The sequence below is a fragment of the Scyliorhinus canicula genome, chromosome 14 (genome assembly GCF_902713615.1).
Source record: "Scyliorhinus canicula chromosome 14, sScyCan1.1, whole genome shotgun sequence".
NCBI lineage: Eukaryota > Metazoa > Chordata > Chondrichthyes > Carcharhiniformes > Scyliorhinidae > Scyliorhinus > Scyliorhinus canicula.
In genome coordinates, this window is record NC_052159.1 from 109,631,955 (window position 1) to 109,656,363 (window position 24,409).

The 24,409-nt window shown below is 41.7% G+C and overlaps 1 protein-coding gene across 2 annotated transcripts in view; it reads right to left on the reverse strand.

Annotated features, from left to right (window-relative positions):
• Positions 1–18,757, reverse strand: part of LOC119977116 (transmembrane protein FAM155A) — a 1,007,141-nt gene extending 988,384 nt beyond the window's left edge. For both annotated transcript variants that reach the window (XM_038817728.1, XM_038817727.1), the window contains exon 1: positions 17,515–18,757. In XM_038817728.1, coding sequence (XP_038673656.1) covers positions 17,515–18,240 — 726 coding nt within the window. In that variant the 5' untranslated portion in view covers positions 18,241–18,757. The remainder of the gene's footprint in view (positions 1–17,514) is intronic.
• Between the last annotated feature and the right edge of the window lie 5,652 nt (positions 18,758–24,409).

Consider the following 24,409-nt stretch of genomic DNA (forward strand, 5'->3'; position numbering starts at 1 on the left):
GTGATGCACACATTCAGTGAATGGATAAATAATTTCAAAAAAAGACTTTAAACAGCAAGTATAATTAATGGCCATCTTAACCTTTGTGGAAAATTTATAGTTCCTTTAGATGTCAAATTTTTTTTTTTATAAATTTAGATTACCCAATTATTTTTTCCAATTAAGGGGCAATTTAGCGTGGCCAATCCACCTACTCTGCACATTTTTGGGTTGTGGGGGCGAAACTCACGCAGACACGGGGAGAATGTGCAAACTCCACACAGACAGTGACCCAGAGCCGGGATCGAATCTGGGACCTCAGCGCTGTGAGGCGGTTGTGCTAACCACTTGGCCACCGTGCTGCCCCGATGTCAAATTTTTACAAGCTGTTGAAAAATGTCAGATTGTTATTCAGACATGAAACACAATATGATTTTTACAATATCACTCATTGTTGTAAGCTCTTCCGACCATTTTTTCAATGAAAGAATGGAAATGTCACTCATCACCAGAAATTACCAGGAGATATCTAAATTGTTTAGATTGCATTTTTTTTAAAATGCCACAAATCAACCAGTGGAACGTTTGGCTCTGAATGAGATTTTTAAAAAAAAATTGATCAATATTTCTTAGAATTTACAAAAGACCTTGCTACAAATTAAGGCAACTAAGCAGAATAAATTAAATCAGGATCAGTGTCGAATAGACAACATGCATCCTACATCCAACGTGGGGAATACGTCTGATGAGAGCACATAGGGTGCTCTGAAAGTCTGGATCCAAGGTCTTGATCAGTCTGTTGAGTTGGCGGGCGTGTTCTTTGGTTGGATCTGCGGGTAACTATCTGTAGTGTTCCTGGTGGAACCTACCTCTTCACTCACCTGATGAAGGAGCTGCACTCTGAAAGCTAGTGATTCCAAACAAACCTGTTGGACTTTAACCTGGTGCTGTAAGACTTCTTACTGTGCCCACCCCAGTCCAATGCCGGCATCTCTACATAATAGACAACACATAGGATGCATGGATTGCATATATTCGGCAGTGTGAGGTCAATGTTTGATAGATCTACAGTAAGGAGCAACTGTAGTTCATTCTGGTACACTTGCCCCTGAATCAGGAGGTTGTGGATCAATCCAGAAACTTGACCACAATTATAAGCTGATGTGGTGAGAATTGGTAGCTGGAATGGCCCTGGAAGAAATCAAGAGTATTTTGCAGAAGATAAATAGATGTCCTGGCTCAGGATCCTTCGCTTACCTGAGGAAAGAATTAGAAGCTGGTGCAGACTGGGGCAAACCAAAGTATTCCTCCCACAGTCCAAAGATGTTCAGGTTAGGTGGATTGGCCATGATAAATTACCCCTTAGTGTCCAAAGATGTTCAGGTTAGGAGGGGTTACGGGGATAGGGCAGGAGGTTGGACCTAGGTAGGGTTCTCTGTCAGAGGGTCAGTGCAGACTCAATGGGCTGAATGGCCTCCTGCACTGTAGGGATTCTATGATATAGGGGGAAGTGAGGCTGCAAAGTTATGGAGCATTGGCCATAGTTTCCCAAACTTCCTTAGACTGGGGAATTGCAATGGTTACGCTTTTGATCCAAAAAAACTATAAAGATAAGCCATACAGTCAATTTCACCTTGGTGGCGGGATCATTTCTAGAAACAATCATTCAAAACAAAATGAATAGTCCCATGGGCAAATGAAGGTTAATTAAGGAAAACCAGCATGGATTTGTTAAGGCCAAATCACGTTTAACTAATCTGCTCGGGTGTTTTGATGAGGCAACGGAAGGTATCAATGAAAGTATTACTGTTGATGTGGTGTTCGTGTACTTCCAAAAGATACTTGATAAAGTGTCACAACACAGACTTATGAGCAACTTAGAGCTCAAGTAAGAAAAAGGAAATATGGATATGAAATTGGCTGAGTGACAGGAAATAAAGAGAATAGTGGTTAATTGATGTTTCTGGACTAGAGATAGGTTTATAATGGAGTTCCCCAGGATTGGTGTTAGGGATCCTGCTCCTCCTAATATATATAACTGCCCGAGACCTAGAGAATACATAACATAATTTCAAAATTCGTAGACAGTACAAAACTTGGAAATATTGTGAATTGTGAGGATAATGTAGGGCGTCAAATGGACAGCTTGGTAGAGTGCCGTAGATGAAATTTAGAGCAGAGAAGTATGACGTGATTTTTTTTGGTGGAAAGACAGTGGAGAGAGAATATAAAATGAAGGGTAAAATTAGAAAGTGGGGTGCAGGAGCAGAGGGACCTGGGAATATGTGCATAAATAATTGAAGGTGACAGGACAGATTGAGAGAATGGTCAATAAAGCATAGAACATCCTTGAAATTATTGATGGGCAGAGAGTACAAAAGTAAAGAACTAATGTCAAATGTGTGTAAAACACCAGTTTGGCCTCAGCTGGATCATTGCCTCCAATTCTGGGTGCCATGCTTTAGGAGGTAAGGAAGGCATTGGAGAGAGTGCAGAAAAGATTCACAATGGGATGAGTGACTCATAGATTGGAGAAGTTTGGATTGTTTTGCTTGGAGAATAGAAAGTTGCGGGGAGATTTGATAGAGGTATTCAAAACCATACGGGGTCTGAACAAACTAGATAGGAAGAAACTGTTCCCATAGGGGGAGGGATCAAAGGGGGTCACAGATTTAAGGTAATTGGCAAAAGAAGTAATGGCGACATGAGGAAAAAGCCTTTCACACAGAAAGTGGTCTGAGAGTGTGGGGAGGTAGAATCAATAGAATCATTCGGGAAGGAATTCTATCTGAAAGGAGGAATGTTCAGAGCTACAATGAGAAGGCAGGGGAGTGACACTGAGGGAATTGCCCCTTCAGAGAGCCAGCACAGAAATGTTGGGCCAAATGGCCTCCTTTTGTGCTGTAACCCTTCTGTAATTCTGGCACTCCAGTGCAGTAGTGAGCGAATGCTGCACTGTCGGATGAGATGTTAAACTGCTCTCTCCTTCACAGGTAGATATAAAATATCCCACGGCACTCTTCAGAGCAATGGAATCCTCCCTGATGTCTTGGCAACATTTATGTCTCTTCCTACCTGCCTATCCCCACCAACCAAAACCTTGTCAATTGTCTGGTTTTATCACATTGTTATTTATGGGATTTTGTTGTGCACACATTGACTCCTCCATTACCTATGCAGTAACTACACTTGGGAAAGTACTTAACTGGCTATACAGTGCTTTGAGATGTCCTGAGGTCATGAAAGGCACTACATAAATGTAATTTTTATTTCTTGCTTAGGTTTTGCTGCAGCTCTTACATATATTCTTATTGTCTAAGAGAGCTATTTCCCCAAAGATAATCAAAGAACTAATCTGAAAAACCTTTGTCTCTAATTTGTTTAAATATTATAAAACAGCCTCACTTTCTAACACGTTAAATTACCAAAGGGACATTTCTGCAGTTTTTGACAGGGCAAGTCAATAAAAGATGTCTCACAAAAGACCTGCAGACAATGAAATTGATTTCCATCACAGAAACCCAATTATTAAGGTCACTTAAGAAGTACAAAGCATGATTATGAAGCAGAAATCTAGTGGCACTTCCTATAATTTTAAACTACAAGATAAAACTAGGGAAAATTAAAAAAGAATATTAAATAGGCATGTAATAAATTAGATTCACTGTTATAGTCCTTTTCTGTACCCTGTAATTATGTTTATTATTAACAAATTAAGCACAATAATTCAACAAAATATAATCCTTTAACATGAGGTTTCAGGTATATATAGTATGAACGATTGTGCAGCCAGTCAGAACATATTAATTCAAATTTTAAAAATCATGCTGCGGTAAGGATTTCTCTCATACAATTTTGGAAAGAATGCCATCAGAAGTGGATGATTAACCCTAGTTTTGAAAATATCGATAACAAAAACAATTCACTTTATCGGAGTCTTAAAAATGCCAAATTGTGATTCTGAATATATTTAGTGTCTTTTTAAAAATTCCTTTATGTGATTTGGACCTTGTTATCAATGTTAGCATCTATTACCCATCCCCGATTACTCTTCAGAAGGTAATAGTGAACTTAATTCTCATTGATTTCAATTCTACTCCTTCACACCTCACTCTGCCTTACCGTCAGGGGCAATCACTCTCACTTCACCTCTTGACTTCAGTTCTTTGGTCCATGTTTTGATCAAGGTTGCGTTGAGGTTTGGAGCCAAGTGAGCTCTTGTATATGTCTCCAGTTTTTTATTTCGTTATTTACTGTTTGTGTCATGATATTACTGTGAAACAAAGCCACTAGAAATAAGTATTTCAGTCTGGACAGCACCCTTATTGCTGATAGTGGACATTATGGACAATCAAAAGAACACAGATAATTAAATATTTCCTTCATCAACTTTACTGTACAAATCCTAAATGGATATCCAGAGGAATGAATGCAATAATTTAATTGGAATTGGGTATTTCACATGATAGCTGTGTTCTGTTTCAATGCTGCTGTTATTGTCTCTCCCTGATGAGCTTTGTAATCATTCAGCATCCGGTATATTATCTGCAAAGTTGAATAGTTATTTATTTCAATTGATCCCTGAATTAAACCAATGTAATCAGAGATCCACTGGTAGTCTAGCTGTTCAACAAGTGAAGTGGTCTTGGAACCATTTTTATTCCTGTGCCTCTACCCCACTTAAATGAGTCGCAACATGCCCAACATAAACAAATGTCCTGATGTCGCTTGTCAAATCCAGGCTGCTGGAAAGGTACTTCCAAGAGTGGGAAAATGGCAAAACTCATGACTGAAGAGTTGCCATAGGTCTATAAGCCAGGAGAAGTAAATTGTATTTCAAAAGAGACCTAGTACCTAAAACTCAGTGGTAGGCCCATTTAAAACTGTAAGCAAAGCATAGGCATTAACAGAATGTTAAATCTGCCAATGCCATTTTCAGGACAATACTAACTATCCTGTTAGCTTAGATATCGGTAGGCCAAAATCATAGAATCCCATAGAATCCCTACAGTGCAGAAGGAGGCCATTCAGCCCATTGAGTCTACACCGACCCCTGAAAGAGCACCCACCTAAGCGCAAACCCCACACTAGCCCCGTAACTCCACCTAGGGCCAATTTAGCATAGCAAATCCATCTAACCAGCACACCTTTGGAATGTGGGAGGAAACCGGAGCACCCGGAGGAAATCCACGCAGACATGGGGAAAAAATGCAATCTCCAGACAGGCAGTCAACCAAGGTCGGAATCAAACCCGGGTCCCTGGCGCTGTGAGGCATCAATGCTAATCACTGTGCCACATTGCCGCCCAGAGTCTTTTAAGGAAAGGTTGATTAGAGTGCAGGACAGACGTGTTCCTGTGAAAATGAGAGATAGAAATGGCAAGATTAGGGAACCATGGATGACGGGTGAAATTGTGAGACTAGCTCAGATGAAAAAAAGGAAGCATATGTAAGATCGAGGCGATTCAAAACTGATGAAGCTTTGGAGGAATATCGGGAAAGTAGGACGAATCTCAAACGCGCAATAAAAAGGGATAAAAGGGGTCATGAAATATCTTTGGCTAACAGGGTTAAGGAAAATCCCAAAGCCTTTTATTCATATGTAAGGAGCAAGAGGGTAACTAGGGAAAGGATTGGCCCACTCAAAGACAAGAGAGGGAATTTATGCGTGGACTCAGAGGAAATGGGTGAGATTCTTAATGAGTACTTTGCATCGGTATTCACAAAGGAGAGGGACAAGACGGATGTTGAGGCTAGGGATGGATGTTTAAATACTCTAGGTCAAGTTATCATACGGAAAGGGGAAGTTTTGGGTATTATAAAAGACATTAATGTGGACAAGTCCCCAGGACCGGATGGGATCTATCCCAGGTTACTGAGGGAAGCGAGGGTCGAAATAGCTGGGGCCTTAACAGATATCTCTGCAGCATCCTTGAGCACGGGTGAGGTCCCAGAGGACTGGAGAATTGCTAATGTCCCTTTGTTTAAGAAGGGTAGCAGGGAAAATCCAGGGAATTACAGACCTGTGAGCTTGACGTCAGTGGTAGGCAAACTGTTGGAGAAGATCCTGAGGGATAGGATCTATTCACATCTGGAAGAAAATAGACTTATCAGTGATAGGCAGCATGGTTTTGTGCAGGGAAGGTCATGTCTTACAAACCTAATAGAATTCTTTGAGGAAGTGACAAAGTTAATTGATGAGGGAAGGGCTGTAGATGTCATATACATGGACTTTAGTAAGGCGTTTGATAAGGTTTCCCATGGCAGGTTGATGGCAAAAGTGAAGTCGTATGGGGTTCAGGGTGTACTAGCTAGATGGATAAAGAACTGACTGGGCAACAGGAGACAGAGAGTAGTGGTGGAAGGGAGTGTTTCAAAATGGAGAAGGGTAACTAGTAGCATTCCACAGGGATCCGTGCTCGGACCACTGTTGTTTGTGATCTACATAAATGACCTGGAGGAATGTATAGGTGGTCTGATTAGCAAGTTTGCAGATGATACTAAGATTGGTGGAGTTGCAGATAGCGAGGAGGACTGTCAGAGAATACAACAAAATATAGATAGATTGGAGAGTTGGGCAGAGAAATGGCAGATGGAGTTCAATCCAGGCAAATGCGAGGTGATGCATTTTGGAAGATCAAATTCAAGAGCGGACTATATGGTCAATGGAAGGGTCCTGGGGAAAATTGATGTACAGAGAGATCTGGGAGTTCAGGTCCATTGTACCCTGAAGGTGGCAATGCAGGTTGATAGAGTGGTCAAGAAGGCATACAGCATGCTTGCCTTCATCGGACGGGGTATTGAGTACAAGAGTTGGCAGGTCATGTTACAGTTGTATAGGACTTTGGTTAGGCCACATTTGGAATACTGCGTGCAGTGCTGGTCGCCACATTACCAGAAGGATGTGGATGCTTTGGAGAGGGTGCAGAGGAGGTTCACCAGGATGTTGCCTGGTATGGAGGGTGCTAGCTATGAAGAAAGGTTGAGTAGATTAGGATTTTTTTCGTTGGAAAGACGGAGGTTGAGGGGGGACCTAATTGAGGTATACAAAATTATGAGAGGTATGGACAGGGTAGATAGCAACAAGCTTTTTCCAAGAGTTGGGGTGTCAGTTACAAGGGGTCACGATTTCAAGGTGAGAGGGGGAAAGTTTAAGGGAGATGTGCGTGGAAATTTTTTTACGCAGAGGGTGGTGGGTGCCTGGAACGCTTTACCAGCGGAGGTGATAGAGGCAGGCACAATAGCATCATTTAAGAGGCATCTAGACAGGTATATGAACGGGCGGCAACAGAGGGAAGTAGACCTTGGAAAATAGGAGACAGGTTTAGATAAAGGATCTGGATCGGCGCAGGATGGGAGGGCTGAAGGGCCTGTTCCTGTGCTATAATTTTCTTTGTTTTTTGTTCCATTAAATATAGTTTAAGAGTTTAAATGCAATGAATGCTTTGTTTCTTGGAATAGTCACAATTTGTGTCTAAGAACATCTAATGAAGCAGCAACCTTCAGTACCACCTTGTATCCAATAAATCAGAATACAAAAGTAAATCATGAGATTTTACTATCAACGGCAATTATCCTTACAGCTCAGTGTCACTTAGTAATTAGGGTTGTTCCAAATAAAAAATCAGAGTTCTTGATTGTTTGTTTAAAAGTTGCTGAAGTAGATTTTTGATACCTGAAATTATAATAATGTTAATTGGATGCATCTGTAATTCATACTCAAGCAACCATCTCATAACAATTATACAGCAAATCTTACTGATTCCATATTTAACTACAGACTAAATTTTATAATCGTTCATTGATGATTTGCAGACTAAATAATGTAACCATCGATTGAGCAAAATGCTTATGCCTTTAACAGTGCATTCACTGCATTTGTTAGTCTACTATGCCGAAGATCAAATGCTATATTTGTCACAAAAACAACTTGATCACCGATTGGATGTGCTCATTGAGACTGCAATAAATATTGGCATTTTGCAATAATGTAAAGTGGTTTCTAGTAAGTGTACAACAGTAATACTACAAAGTATCAAGAAAAAAGAAAGGAATTTTCATTTATATAGTGCCTATTATGACTTCCAAAATGCTTGATGGCCAATAAAGTACATTTAAATTGTTGTTACTGTTATAATGTAGGAAAACACATCAGCCAAATTGTTTACAGCTAGTCCTACTAATAACAATGAGGTAATGATTAGATAATCTGAGGGATAAATATTGTCCAGGAGTACCCAGTTCCTTTTCATATAATGTCCTGGGATCATTTACATCCATCTGAGAACACAGTTGGGGTCTTGGTTTCATGCTTCATCTAAAAGTGCAGCTCTCCCTCAGTACTGCATTGGAATGTCAGCCTAGATTCTGTGTTCAAGTCTCTGAAATGGGACTTGAACCCAAAACCTTCTGATTCAGAGGTGAGAGTGCTACTAACTGAGCCACGGCTGGGCCCCTAATCTCACTACTTAGACGTATAGAATTCCCATCCAGCAGCTGAACTAAGGCCATTTTAAGAAGTGTTCAGGTTGAATATCATGGTTGCTTTATATATTTAACATTGAGAACATTTTTTAAATTTAGAGTACCCAATTATTTTTTCCAATTAAGGGGCAATTTAGCGTGTTCAGCCACCTACCTTGCACATCTTTGGGTTGTGGGGGTGAAAAAGATGCAGACACGGGGAGAACATGCAAACTCCACACGGACAGTGACCCAGGGCTGGGATTCAAACCCGGGTCCTCAGCGCCGTAGGCAGCAATGCTCACCACTGTGCCACCGAATATTGAGCCTTTTTAATAAGAACAAAATAATCTTGCTGCCTGATCATTTCTAAAAGCAATAAATGGTCACCAGGGAGGCTATATATTGGCATGTAAGCACATTTACACAGAGCTCTCTCCTGGGAGCCAAAATCCAAGCTGAAACCTGCAGTATTACTCAGATCTTGTCTGCCGCACTTCACATTGTATTCCTTGCTGTGTGCCTGGGTAATATCAAATGGGATTAGCCTAATAACCTGAAACCTTGAGGGTAGTTGTGAAGAATTTCCTCATCAGCTATAAGGAGCATTGCAAAATTCCCAATTAATATTCTCATCAGACGGCCAGTGTGGAGAGAATTTTAAACTAATTTGAGACATTTTCCTTGACTGGAGATTATTACAAGCATGTGAACCTTCTCTCTTCAGATACAACACAGTATTTTTTTCTGAAAATCCACAGGAGTATTAAGCTCATTGCATTGCCTCAACCCTAATATTACTTCAATCTTGAACAAGTTCTAACACGAGTATGGGTAGTTAGTTTCATGACACTCGAGATGGACCAAAACAAAATTGAACATGTTGGCGAATGTATTCCCAGTACAGCAGGAAAAGAAGCAGCTTTTAATTTCAGTATGTCGGCTGTGTATATTGTTTTGAAAAAGGCAGCTTATAAATATGTATAGATAGTCAAGGAGTGACGAGCAGTTCATTTTACTGTATCAGCTAATTTCCATCAGATTGGAGTGTGATATTTTGCAATATGAAAACACCTGTTGTGCAGCTCAGTGGGAGACAGGGATATGATTGTAATCTCGTGAGAAATTAAGACTGCACAACTTGTAGAACTCATAAAAAATAATGGGTTTCTTTACCAGGTGGATTAAAAAAAAATGAGATGCCAATGGCGAATCAGTAATTCAGTATATGTATTTAAAATAAAATCATATAAAATCCATTTTATCATATTTCATAATGACTTGTATGATGAATTTTGGTGCTTAAATTTCTCCGATCAATGAGTACCAGTTTACTGCTCTCTTTTAAGAGCGGTCATCAAAGTAGAATAATTTAACCTGTTGCTGTACCAAGGATGATATTTTATAGTATCTCCATGACGAAATAGGTTTCACTAATGTGGTGCATTTTAACCTTGTCAACAAATAGTTATACACAAAGCCTTTGGGGGTTTTAAGAGCTGCAGGATAAGAAATTGTGGGAGTTAGTAAAACAATATCATGAGATGAAAAATAAAGTTACCAATGGAGCAATAAATAATACGCCACGTATGTTATGCAGCCCCATCATAACCGACAGAAAAAGTTTCCACGTAGTCATACCTGCAAATTCATGGAAAGATTTACATTTTACCATTTTAAAAACTAGCGTGAAGAGAATAGACAATCTGCATTGGAAGAAGATGGGGTCAAGAGGATCAGGTGACCTCCTTCCTTGTGTGCAAATATACATGAAATTCCGCAAGCCTGGAATAGCCTGCCGGTCTGGCCAGGACATGAAAATGTAAGTTGCATTCCTTTGAGAAAATATTAAAAGTGCAACAGATTTTACCTGCAGACTTAATAGCTACTATTATCTAAATGTTCATAGTACACAACGACCGCAGACTTAGTGACTGCAGAATGAAATTCCATCGAATGGGCATGAAGGAAAAACACTCTATTCCAAGAAGATGCAAATATTGCAGAAAGGGAGAACTATCCCGCCAATTCTCACCTGTCCATAACAGCAATTGACAGAATTGTTACTGTGGATATGGAGGCCATTCGGCCTCTTCTGTCTGCACTGGCTCTCTGAATGAGCATATGACTTGGTGCCAATCTTCTGCCTTTTCCACAACTCTGCACAGTGTTTCTATTCAAATAATCAGCTCTTGCCCTCTTGAATTACATTAACATGTTAATCACGAATGGAATCTAATAGCTAGGCGGTAATCCACTGCTATTTTTGTACCTGCAAAACTATATTTGTGTAACATTATGATTTTGACTTTCACAACATATATTTTCATTGTCTGATATGGTCTTTGAAGGCAGGATGAAAGTACCATCATATTTCTGCAACAATCATCATGCTTAATGACCATAGAAAGTTCACATTTACTCAAGATGGAAGCACATATATGTAATCTGCCCGAAGCAATTCACTGGCAAAAATATCACAAGCAGATAAGTGGGATGAAATTGGAGACAAAACAGAACTGTTGACTATGTGACACCCTCAATATCCAATTCTATTGATGTCAATATAATTTAATTCCAGGCAGGGTGTATAATGGGCGGCATGGTAGCACAATGGTTAGCACTGTTTCTTCACAGTGCCAGGGTCCCGGGTTCAATTCCCACTTGTGGCAATGTCTGTGCAAAGTCTGTACGTTCTCCCTGTGTCTTCGTAGGTTTCCTCTGGGTCCTCCGGGTTCCTCCCACAAGTCCTAAAAGAAGTGTTTGTTCGGTGAATTGGACATCCTGAATTTTCCCTCTGTGTGCCCGAACAGGCGCCGGAGTGTGGCAACGAGGGGATATTCACAGTAACTTAATTGCAGTGTTAATCTAAGCCTACTTGTGACACTGGTAAATATTATTATTAATGGACAACTCCATGTTCAATTTAATTCCAAATGTGTTTCTCATAATTGATTGAGTATGTTTATGGTGGTCAAGGCCAACCAAGTCATAGCAATAACATTGAACAAACTTTTGAGTGCCTAGTGAATACTTGTTTCCATCAAATACAAGTAGTCACAGGTCAACAGGACTGTCAGTTAGTACTAAAGTGAAGTATAAAAAGAACCTTCCATTATGCCACTTGACAATTCCGCTTCTAAAAATTAACAAATTATATAGCTTAATCAATAATATTCCAATAAAGGAAATAACTTGAAAAGCATACATTTTTACAATTCAGCACAAAGTCTTGGGAGCGAATTATCCTTCTGAGCACAGTTTAGGGAGCTGGCTACTGAAGTGGTTGATGAATGGTTCCAATGAGAGGCATGGTCCATTTTAAAGGCTTGGGCACACTTGCATCAGGAGAGTCAACTGTATATTTTTGGCCTGCCTGCCAGCTTTAGGCCACCAGGATTTGTGGCAATCAAAAATGTTTCCAATAAGAAGAATGTAGCTCCATTGACAGGCAGTGGGTGTAAGGCAATCTCTAGATATTCAGAGCAGCAATCATTAAGATTAGTCCTCCGGGCCTCAAAAATAATGGGGAACTTCAGGAACTTATTCGCCCAGACAAGCAGCTGATAAATAATCTGAAAGGTTCAGTTTAAAATTGCAAACATGTCCTGCTTCTATCATTAAACTCCAATTTGTAAAGTAAGTGGCCCTACCACTAGATTTCAGGGCTGCTGTAGCTACTAAGCTTCAGATTCTGATGATCATTGCCTTGCCATTTTAGCTAGGCTGCATGGTTGAAAATTCAGCCCTTAACGTTTTATCATGTTTTTATGTTGCTAAGAATGTTTCTTTCTGCAGATGTATCTGAATATGAAATGAAATGAAATGAAAATTGCTTATTGTCACAAGTAGGCTTCAAATTAAGTTACTGTGAAAAGCCCCTAGTCGCCACATTCCGGTGCCTGTTCGGGGAGGCTTATACGGGAATTGAACCTGCGCTGCTGGCCTGACTTGGTCTGCTTTAAAAGCCAGCTATTTAGCCCTGTGCTAAACCATGCCTCTCATATTATCTTGAATCCCAATATTATCTTGAATCCCAATACAGACAAATAATCAATACAACAAAATACTTAGGAGACTGGAAACCTGAAATAAAAAAGAAAATGTTGGAAGCAGGTCAAGCAGTATCTGCGAAGAGAGAAAGAAAGTTAACATTTTAACTGAATGATTGCTCAAGATAAGTGAAGAAGTTAGATTAGTAGTTTATAAGCAAGTTCAGAGGCAGGGGAAAAGGGGCAGAGAAAGAATAAAAAGGAGAGATCTGTGTTGGTGAGGAGGGCAGAAGTAATGATGGTGATGATAAAAGAAAGTGGAATTTTGTTTGGGTGCGGGAAAAGTTAAATTGTTAAAACATAGTAGCAGAGGAAACCACTTGGTTCACTAATATCCTTCTGGAAGAAAATCTGCCATCCTTACCTAGTCTACCCTACATGTGATTCCAGATCTGTCAAAGAAACAAAGGCTCCCATGTCTGAGAAGTGGGACGGAGATAAAGAAGATCATTATAGGCTGCCTTTTAAGTTCTTACAGCTGCCCTTTCAATCTTTATTCTTGGTTTTCTCAATTTTATGCTCTGCAACATGAATTATTTGCATATAACAATGGATCTGCATGTGTAGAGGGTGCTTAAAAAGTTATTTAACCTTGTCATGTGTTCCTGTCTCTTTCAAAAGTATTGTTATGTTAGAATGTTCCTCTGTGGAACCATTCATCCCATCTGGTCTGCACCGACCCTCTGAAAGAGCACCTTACCAAGGCCCACTCCCCCATTTTATCCCCATAATCCGATCTAACCTGCACACCTTTGGAGACTAAGGGGTAATATAACATGACAAATTCATCTAACCTGCATATCTTTGGACTATGGGAGAAAACCGGAGTACCTGGAGGAAACACACAAACAAGGGGAGAACGTGCAGACTCCACACAGTCATCCAAGGCTAGAATTGAACCCGGGTCTGAGCTATGCTCAATTAATTGGTAATTCTTCCTGGGTGAGCTGAGATTGCAGACTATGCAAGTTCAGTGCACTGAGTATCACCTGGCCTTCACTAAAATAAAATGAAGCGCAATATCTAGTTAATAGTGTTTTGACCATATAGAAATAGGTACAAAGGACTACAATATTTATTTTACCACAAAAAAGTCAGTGGACTTATTACAATGGCAGAAATCAAACTTATGTATTCGACAAGGAAAATTTTAAAAAGCAATTAAAATTCAACCCATTAATCCAAAATCCATAAACAATATGTGGCTACTGTCATGTCTATTGATATTTTTAATGTTGCATGCATAAAACATATTGAACCAGTGTGGTTAAAATGTATAGTTATGTAAATTTTAAAAAGTTTTGTTCAAAAGTGGAAAAAATAAAATTGGCTCAAGGCTACCGAAAGATGACTGCTGAGTCACACCTTAATGTTGATGCTAAAGAGGAACTTATCACCATGAAAACAGGCGGAGATGAGTCACATCAGAGATAGTAGATAAAGGGAATGTTGATCAATTCCTGAACTGTATTTTATGGGTGCTAAGCAATTGCTATAATGAATGTTGTTCCAATTAATTAAACTATAAATCTTGAATGAAGCTCACTATCAGCCTTGCTGCTGTTTCCAGCCAGCCTCCTCCATGTCCTGATCTGAGAACATGTGTCACTTCACTGCCTGAGGCCCCAAGATGCCTGCAAGGCCTCAGCAAGCCTCCAAACCATGAACTAATCCCAACATCTTAAAGGTTTATATATTTTTCTTTGATTATGGCATGCATTTTGGAGTCAGAAGTTTTCATTTTTCTTGTTAAAATAATTACAATTGTCTTAAACGTCCTTAGCAGGTAATCTGGTATGAACTATAAACTGTTTTTTATTTGAGTTCCATATATTTCTGGCACATAATAATCGTTTTACTAATATAAAGGCATATTTAAAGACTGGTGCTCCTTATTCGGACAACGAAGCCACTAAATTAAGTCTAGGTTTTGCTTGAACGAGGATGAAAATACATTTTTCCAGATTAAATAAAGAATAAAATCACATTGTACATTTTGTCCGCTGCCTAGTATCAGTATTATTTCTTTATATGATGTTGTATATTTCAGAAACACAATATACAAATGGACCATATATTTTCCTTGTTATACCGCTGTGATTTGACCAACTATAAAGAGCTCTCTTTACTGTATGCAACAGCAAATCACATGGGAGGGAACCCCCTGATCTCGCCCTCATCAGATTCAGTGGTGCTGAGATGGTGCAACAATTGTGCACTAAATTATAAGGAATCTTTATTCAATGCATCTCAAATGAGATTACCAATTGCTTGAATGAGTTGCTTAAGAGAGCAAATGGAAGACTTCACAAGAGAGGTCTTTTCAAGCATATCTCAAACTGACTGATTCACTGTGTTCAGCAGTTACATAAGACCCATTGTTGAGTTGCAGCACCTGTTTGGAATGCAAGATTGAGCAAGAAGCATTTGAACAAGCTCAAAAGCTTTCAGAAAGGAGCATTGAAATTGATCCTAGGTAAAGCATGCCAAAGCCACTCTGACAAAATCAAACAACTAAACATGTCTCCGCTTGTAGAAAGGTGAAGAATGCTCTATCTGGACTTTGTTAGAAAACTCTTTAACCTCATTGCCCTATTGCCACTATCTCTTGCTGTAACTACAGGAAAGTAATTCTGCTATGAAATTTAAGATGTAAAGATGCCGTTCTTCAAAAAAGGATACAGAACAAATAGATTACCAGACAGCCCAATCCCACACTTTTTCTAAAACTCTTAAATAGTATGTAAAAGATTGAGAATTTCATGAATCAACCTGGCAACACATGATTTCAGCACAAAATACAGATTAGTGGATCTTTCACATATATTCTTTCAATTAAGTAGACCTTAACTTTGTATCATATTGCAATTATTTGCCTTCTGAAAAGAATTGCACAACTGGAACATTTATTATTTTATACTTTATTTTAGTGATTGCCTATGAAAGGAGTTCTGAAGTATTGGCCGTTGTTTTGTTTGTATTGTCATCACAATTAGGCGCCTGCCCCCATGATGATTTTTCAGTGACCCGGTTGTTTTTCTGCCTATGTTTGCTCAGAAGCCTTCCATGTATATGAATGAAAGTTAATCACCCGCTCTCTAGGGTCACTGAACACAGAAATGCAATGAGTTCCAATTCCTCTACGGCGAATTAACAGTATCTCCTCGAAGATTAATATCTTACAGATTGTTATTTTGCACAGGTAAAATCAACCTGTTGATTTGGGGCATATATACAATTCTATCTTTCCACAGAGCCATAATCCACTCATCTATTGACATTCCGATTTGCACGTCTAGAATATATTCAAAGATTTGTTGAAAACAAATATTAAACTGAAGACCGCAGGATATGCAGTAAAACGAGGTGACCATATGGAATGCGCAATAGGGATCTGGCTGTTTTTAAATTGGAATAAACATGGGAAAACCTATTAGGTGTACCTTCAGACGCGAAAGTACCTTCAAGCTGATATTTGATGTCTACATTATTAAGAATCAAAACCGCAAGTAAAATTAATTATGGTCCAGAAAGTAGTTTGACCGTATCCAATCCAGCCCCTTCACTGCAAAGCTGTTTAGTATTGTCAAGGCACCAGCCCCTCGCTCGCCACACAAATTCAGCACCTTGGAGAGCGACTGACGCTGATTCGCTGTGGAACCACCTCAGCCGCAGAATTTAAATTGCATTTTCTGTTTCAGTACACAAATGTGCGGAAATGTGACTTCCGTTCACCGCATTTTCTCTCCCATCCATTGCTCCCCTCTCTCGCTGGCATTGATCGCAATCCCTGCTCCATCCCTATCGACGACTCGCTTCCCTTCCCTCATCCTTAAAGCCCCATCGTCTCTGATCAGTCGCCTCTATTGTTTGCAACCTGTTCAATTTTTTTTTGTTTGTGTGTGAATGTACACACTTTCGTCGATGGAGCCTGCTGCCCCAGTCAGTGTTAATGGTGGCATTGTTTACCTCAAAGTGTCTGTTGAGTGAGTGCTGAATGCAAGTCAGAGGGTGTGCAGCATACCCCAGCCTGAGCGGGAGCGCTGAGAAAGTTTGGGGACGGCTCACGGTTGTGAATCCAGCTGGAATCGAGCGCCGGCGATCCCCTCTGGGCTCCGTGTGAAGATGCGCAAGGAATAGCGATGAGCCTAATTGAAATTCTAGCATTCGCGTGGGACTAGAGAAGCTCCTGCGCCGACACTGGATTTAGTCCATCATATTTACTGCTCTAAAAATATCCCACATTGTCTTGCCACCTAATTAAGCATAGGTAAACACAACGGGAAGAGAGGTCAAATGGTTATTCGCTACCCTCCTCCCCCATTTGAATTTTGAAAATACACAGATAGATAGTTGACACCATGTAGCCTAATGGGGATGAAGGAACTTAACAGAGTTAACAGCGCAACATGTTCAATTATTCCTGGACAACTGATATTGATCCTGTCCTTTGGGATACCAAACTCCACTTTGAGAATGTGTTTGAGTTGCAGCTTAGATATCCCTCTAAGATATTCTAGGTTTTCAGTTACAAAGCACATTGTGATCTGCCAACACTCGTTCATTTCTATGGCTAATATACGACTGCAGTACTAGTAACTCGGTCAGATTTAACCGAGTCTTCGGTTAAGGAGCACTTTGGCCAACACGCCCCACTCTCCCGCAGGTCGCTTCCCACCAAGGGCTTGAGGGGGAAGGCGATATTTTCAGCCAGTGCCACTGTCATTTCCAGGCACACACTTGTCCGCACTTCACAACTGCGCAAACAAATGACCAGCGCCTCTCTCCGCCCAGGAGGCTGACACTTTAGGAAAGGACGATTTGGGTTGCTTTGTCAAATATTTATGCCCCTGCCACATCAGCAACCGTTCCAAAAACAACAGCTCCCGAGGAATCCCGGTGCACACACTTGGCACCAACAAACCAGCCGTCGCCATGCCAACAGCAAAGATCCTCCAACTCTCTCTCTCTCATCCGCAATGCCGCCAATCAGCCAATGAAATAAAGTCCAACGCTCTTACCTTGCATTCCTCCATGCAACTTTTCACCGAGTATTCCCCGGACTGCAAATACTTCTGAAACAAGACCTGGAACTCGTCGTATTTCTCTTGGGCGTGTTGGTCCAACCGCTGGTACGTCTCAACACACTGGACGCAAACCGTGGCATCGCCATCCAGCACCAGGCTCAGGTGGCAGCTGGAGCCCTCTGGGGTGGGCATCCCAGCGAACAGTTCGGAAAGGGTGTAAGAATCACAAAAGGGCAGGTGGAAATTGCTGAGGGACAGGGGAGCAGGGCCATGTCTGTGTCCCCCCTGCACACTCGCACAGACAGACTCAGCGTCTTCAACAAGAAACCACTGCTCGGATAGACAGTGTGGGGAGCACGTTTCCAGTCGCCAGATCGGACTGCTCGTGGTATTCTCTATAAAAATAGTATCTTTGTCACTGCTGATGGTTTCCCTGGGCTGCTCAAGGGTGGGGAAAAGTGAATGATTTGCTGCTGTGAGCTCGTCGCCCATGTCTGCCAAGGTGCCTTGCTCCTGGTCCCTGGTCCTGGTCAGATTTGCCTCTGCAGACAGCCACAAGTGATCAGAGAGCAGGACGGTGAAAAACAAGAGAGATGCTAAAGACAGTCGCCATTTCTGGGCCCGCTCTGAATCTGTGCAGGGCTTCTCGCTCTGCCGGGGGACATACCAAATTTTGAAGCCGTCATCCTGTTGCCGACACATCCAAGCGCCCTTGGTCATATTGTGGGAGAGTGCAGCTCCGGCCAATTGCACAAGCGCCGCTCCTTTGCCCCAATATACATTGGCCGGGGTATCGCCTCGGCTGCTATTTCCCCGGACCTTTGCTCAGGTTGAAGCCGCCTCTCCCTCTCAGCAAACGGTCAACTGTTGCCATCCAGTCGGGCGGGAGCAGAGGAAAGAGCAGGCGCTGTCACATCACACTTCTCCACAACTCTCCAGAGGAAAGCCTACTTTTCGGCGACACCATCGTGTTCCCGACGACGACCAGCTCCCCGTTTCCTTGCCTCTCCTCCTTGCCACTCTCTGCAAGATTCAGATCATCCCACATCCCAGCTTCACACATCCAACCCACTGAGCATCTCATCAAAGAAAAAGCAGCAAATACGCCAGAGAGAGAAAGACAGGGAGAGAGAGAGAAAAGTTCAACTATTCCTCTTGCTCCGGGCAATGTGGCTGGCTCCAGCTTTTGAATCCCCACAGACCTCTTAGCTGGATGTTAAGTTGCGGCCATCTTCGCCCAGAAACACCTATTTTTTTTTGAGGGGGGGGGGGGGGGGGGCTTGATGAGGACGATGGTTTGCGTCATCTCCAGCTTTGAAATCTCTCCATTTGACACAGACAGCAGCCTAGAATGGAGAGAGGGGAGAGGACACAAACACACACACACACACACACACACACAGAGAAAACCAACTCCCTGCCCATTCACATCAACATCTATTAAAGCAGCTTCGTTGCTGAGGCTCCAGCCAGACGCTGCGATTTGACATTTGCATCAAATCCCCGAGCGGAAGATTGGAAGAGCTGAACGTGCACACAAAAGTGTCAATTGGGATTCCTCCCTTTTTTATTCAGTCGCGGAAGATGTTTGCGGCGCTGTCAGAGCGGCTCTGGGCCACCCTGCTCAGAGGGACACCGAGTCCTCATCTGCTGCAGCCGCAGTTTTGGAGCCAAGGGTGTCCTGGAGGATTGCACCGAAGCCCCGGGTACTGCGCTGCGCAATTGGCGGGGTGGGGGCAGGGAACAAACTGCAGAAACATCATTCTGGACTGTAAGAACACTCTGGAGCCAAATCCGAAGCTTTGGGAGCCGCCAGTTGCTGGACCGTGCTGCAGTGCATGTAGCTGCTGCAGTGTGCATCTGTGAACTCGCCTGGCTGATCAGCTCGCTGCCTGCTTTGAGCAGGGCAGGCACCTTGTTTTATTGAGTTGACTAAAGTGTCTCTGAACCCCAAACTGGAAGTTGTTGCAAAATGCGACCTGTGAAACTGATCAGCCCGGGTCCAGGGAGTGGGGGGGGGGGGGGGGGGGGTAGCTGCATTCTAACAACCTGGTTGCTGAGGGTGGGTGGCCGAGCTCTGTCCTAATACAGTGGCTGTTTGCTCAGTGTTTGTCTCACAACTTGCAACTGCCACGCTTGCCTGATTTGTATTCGTTCCCAATCGGAGGAGCAGTGACGAGCCGCCAACGAAAGATAATAATAATCTGAGCTCCCGCCTTGCAATAACCCGAAGCTGTTGCCTCGACATGTGAAACTATCATCACATCTTTGTCTGCGGTGGTGGTTGTTGGGGGGGGGGGGGGGGGGGGGAGAGTGATGGGAATAACGTGGGTCAAACGTGTGCAAACACCGTGAGGATGGCGAGGCATCAGGAATGATCGCTGTTCCTTGAAGGAATCACTTGAGTCTGCAGCAGGAAAACTAGGGGAATCTTCAGCAAATTGCTGGGATTTCACACCGTGTCAAGTCTGCAGGTCTGTGGAATTTGAGCGGTTACAGATTATGACATTTATGATGAAATAACTGTTTTAAGCACCCCTCCTCAATAAAAAAACGTGGTTAAAGAGAATTAAAGGCTTGCATTTATTTAGCACCTTTCTCAACACCAAAAAACCCAGACAGACCCCCTTGAAATCAATTGACGAAGCTGGTTTGACGTGTAGTTACAAAACCAACAATAAATTCATACAGTGTGGTTCCCACAAACAGCAATAAGCTAAATGTAGTTTTAGTGATCGTTTGAGGCATTACTGTTGCCCAGGACAGCAAGGGGCACTCCTCTAACCTTCTTTGAATACCACGCGGGGGGTTATTTTATTCCAGGTGAGGGAAGAAAACTTCGGGTAACATCTCCGACAGTGCAGCCCACCTCGCCCATTGAAAAGACATCTTAGAGTTTGTAAACAGACCTCTGGAGTGGGAATTGACTCCATCACCTCCTGGCTCCAGGGTGAGGAGAGTCCGGAAACCAAGATACAGCTGAGCAGTTGAGGAATTAAATCAGTGATGAATCTGTAAATCACAATGATTTACTTCTTCTTTGCCACCTGCATTTAAATTGTACAAAGCGTTGTCTGAGATTGTCCAGGATATCACTATCGTGTGATGAAGCACTCGCCGCAAATATATTGTAATAAAGAATTTCAGAGAATAAACTACACAGAAACAAACCATTCAGCCCGACCAATCTATGCCAGTGTTCATGTTTCATTTGAGCCTGCCCCATTTGGGGCAGCACAGTAGCATGGTGGTTAGCATAAATGCATCACAGCTCCAGGGTCCCAGGTTCGATTCCCGGCTGGGTCACTGTCTGTGCGGAGTCTGCACGTCCTCCCCGTGTGTGCGTGGGTTTCCTCCGGGTGCTCCGGTTTCCTCCCACAGTCCAAAGATGTGCGGGTTAGGTGGATTGGCCATGCTAAATTGCCCGTAGTGTCCTAAAAAGTAAGGTTAGGGGGGGGGGGGGTTGTTGGGTTACGGGTATAGGTTGGATACGTGGGTTTGAGTAGGGTGATCATTGCTCGGCACAACATGAAGGGCCTGTTCTGTGCTGTACTGTTCTATATTCTATATTCTATATCACCTCTCATTCAACTCACTATTGTAACCCTTTATTCCCTTCTCTCTCTGATCCTTGTCTACCTTCTTCTTGAATGCATTAATCACTTCAATCATTCCCTGGAATAATCTCACCATTTTTTGGGTGAAACCCGTTCTTCTGAATTTCCTGTTGGGTTTCTTGGTGACTAACGTATGCTGATGGCCTCTGGTCTTGTTCTTTCCCACAAGAGGACGCATTCTCTCTGTATCGACTGGATTAAATACTTCATAATTTTAAACACCTCTATAAAGTCTCTCCTCTGCCTCCTTTTGTCAACAGAAAAGCGACCCAACCTGTCAATCCTTTCCTGATATTTATACCCACACATTTCTGCAAACTTCTTTGCAACCTCCCCAGTTCCTCAATGTCATGTAAAATAAATATGGTGATGATATCACATCACATTGAATGCACTATGCGTTCTAAGCAAGGTTTAATACAGGTTTAGCATAACGTTCCTACTTTTCAATTATATCTCTCGAGAAATAAAGCTGAATGCTTGGTTTGTTTTTCTTGTAATTGGCCTGTGGTAAACTTTTGGTGATTGTTGTAATTGTACTGGAGATCCTTTAGTTCTCTTACTCCTCCTAGGCTTGAACTTTCCAAGCAATAACTGAGATTCCTGAGATACAACAAAGTCACTGCAGGCATTTGAATATAATCCATGTGCATGAGGCAAATGCTTAATTCTCTTTACAGGAAGTGACTCACACCGTTTCCGAGAGGCCATTGAGAATTATATTTTGAAAAGCGACAATCTGTCTTGCTTTGAAGAAGATGTTGATTTTATTCGGTGTCCTATTACCTTCTAGAAGAGTTGCACAATGAGGATTCTACATGGCATTGTGTTCCCTGCCCCCAGTTTAAAAAATGGGGGAACCTTACCCCCTATCATGATAGCTGCCCCTGCTACTCTGGAACTCTGCCATCTGCCACTCTGGAACAGTTCCTACAGATTAGAGGGTAGTAAATGTAACCCAGCTGTATAAAATGGGAGGTAGAGAGAACAGGAAATTATAGAGCAGTCAGCAGAGCACATGAAAAACAGTGGTAGGATCAGACAGAGTCAGCATGGATTTATGAAAGGGAAACCATGCTTGATATATCAACTGGAACTCTTTGAGGATGTAACTAGTAGAGTTGACAAGGGGGAACCAGTGGATTTGGTTTATTTGGACTTTCGAAAGGCTTTTGGCAAAGTCCCACATAGGAGATTAGCATGTAAAATGAAATCTCATGGAACTTGGAGTAGTGTATTGAGATGGATAGCAAACTGGAAGACGGGAAACAAAGAGGAGGAATAAGGGGGTATTTTTCCGAATGGCAGGCAGTGACTAGTGGGGTACTGCAGGGATCAGTGCCAAGACCCCAGCTGTGCACAATATATATTAATGATTTAGATGAGGGAACTAAGTGTAATATCTCCAAATTTGCAGATGACACAAAGCTGAATGGGCAGATGAGCTGTGAGGAGGATGCAACGATGCTTCAATATGATTTGGACAAGTTGAGTGAGTGGAAAAATACATGGCAGATGCAGTGTAATGTTGATAAATGGGAGTTTATCCACGTTGGTCGAAAAAACAGGAAGATATTATTACCTGAATGGCTGTAGATTGAGGGAGTGGAATGTCCAACGAGACCTGGATGTCCTTGCGCACCAGTCAGTGAAAGTAAGCATGCAGATACAGCAGATAATAAAGAGGCAAATGGTATGTTAATATTCATAGCGAGAGGATTCAAGTACAGATGCAGGATATCTTGCTGCAATTATATAGAGTCTTGTTGAGACCACACCTCCAATATTGTGTGCAAGTTTAGTCTCCTTATCTGAGGAAGAATGTTCTTGCTATAGAGCGAGTCCAGCTAATGTTTACCAAACGGATTCCTGGGATGGCACAACTGATTTATGAGGAGAAATTGAGTCGGTTAGGAAAATGTACACTGGAGTTTAGAAGAATAAGGGGGATCTCATAGAAACCTATAAAAGGATTGGAAAGGGTAGATGCAGGAAGGATTATCCTGATGGTAGCTGAGTCCAGAGCCAGAGGTCACGGTCTAAGGGTCCAGGGTAAACCATTTATGACGAAGATAAGCAGACATTTCTTCATGCAGAGAGTGGTGAGCCTGTGGAATCTGCTACCACAGAAAGCAGTTGAGGCCAAAACATTGTATGTTTTCAAAAAGTAGTTAGATGTCGCTCTTGGGGCTAAAGGAATCAAAGGATACATAGGAAAGGGGGAATAGGTTAATGAGATGGATGATCAGTCATGATCATAATGACTGGTGGACTAGGCTCGAAGGGCAAAATGGCCTACTCCTGCTCCTATTTTCTATGTTTCCATGAATAATCATTCTTGAAATGTCCAGGGTTTGATTCAAACACCTTCTCTTAAAAACCTTGTCGATTTGAAGAGTGAATTAATTTCCAAGCAGGTGTAGAAAAACATATACGTGAAATGGGCAACATGACCCTATCAACTTTTAAAGCTAAAACTGGAATTGAATAAACATTAAGCGACCAGGAAATTTACTTTGCAGGTAGACTGTCAGGTAAGTGCCAGTTTTGCAGTAAAGTGCAGCTGTTGCTTAACGCTACCCTCTAGTGGTCAAAATACAATATAGAGTTAGCAACCAATGTAAAAGACAATTCATTATTTATTTTGTGGTTAATATAGAGGAAAAATGATCAGAAATAGATCTTCTTGCGGAGAGAGAGGACATAGTTGAGGTATCAAATGAGTGCTTTATATGCCTTCAATCAATATATACCTGATTTTAACTCTATGCAAGTTAAATGGATTTTGAGTGAATTAATATTTGGCCCATGGCATTTAATACCCTCCACATGAGAAATTGCTAACTCAAATTAAACTTCATGGAATTGAATGAAATTTACTAACCTGGTCAGTTTATTAACGGAAGGCAGAAGATGAAGAGCAGGGATAATGGGTATTTAGTTTAATTGAAAGGAAATGATGTGTGGTATCCCACAAGGATCTGTATTAGTGTGATGACTATTAATTATATTTATTAATGACTTGGATCACAATAGAGAGCCAGATATTGAAGTTTTCTATTACCCAAAGATTGGTGGTATCTTAATAAATATAAAATTATGGAAAAACCTAGCAGATCTGGCAGCATCTTTGGAGCGAAAAACAGAGTTAACATTTTGAGTCCATATGACGCTTCTCCAGAGCTGAAGAGAGGTATAAATGCAATTGGTTTTGAACTGTTGAAGATGGAGTGGAGAAAGTTAGAAGGTCAGGGATACGTGACAGCTCAGGA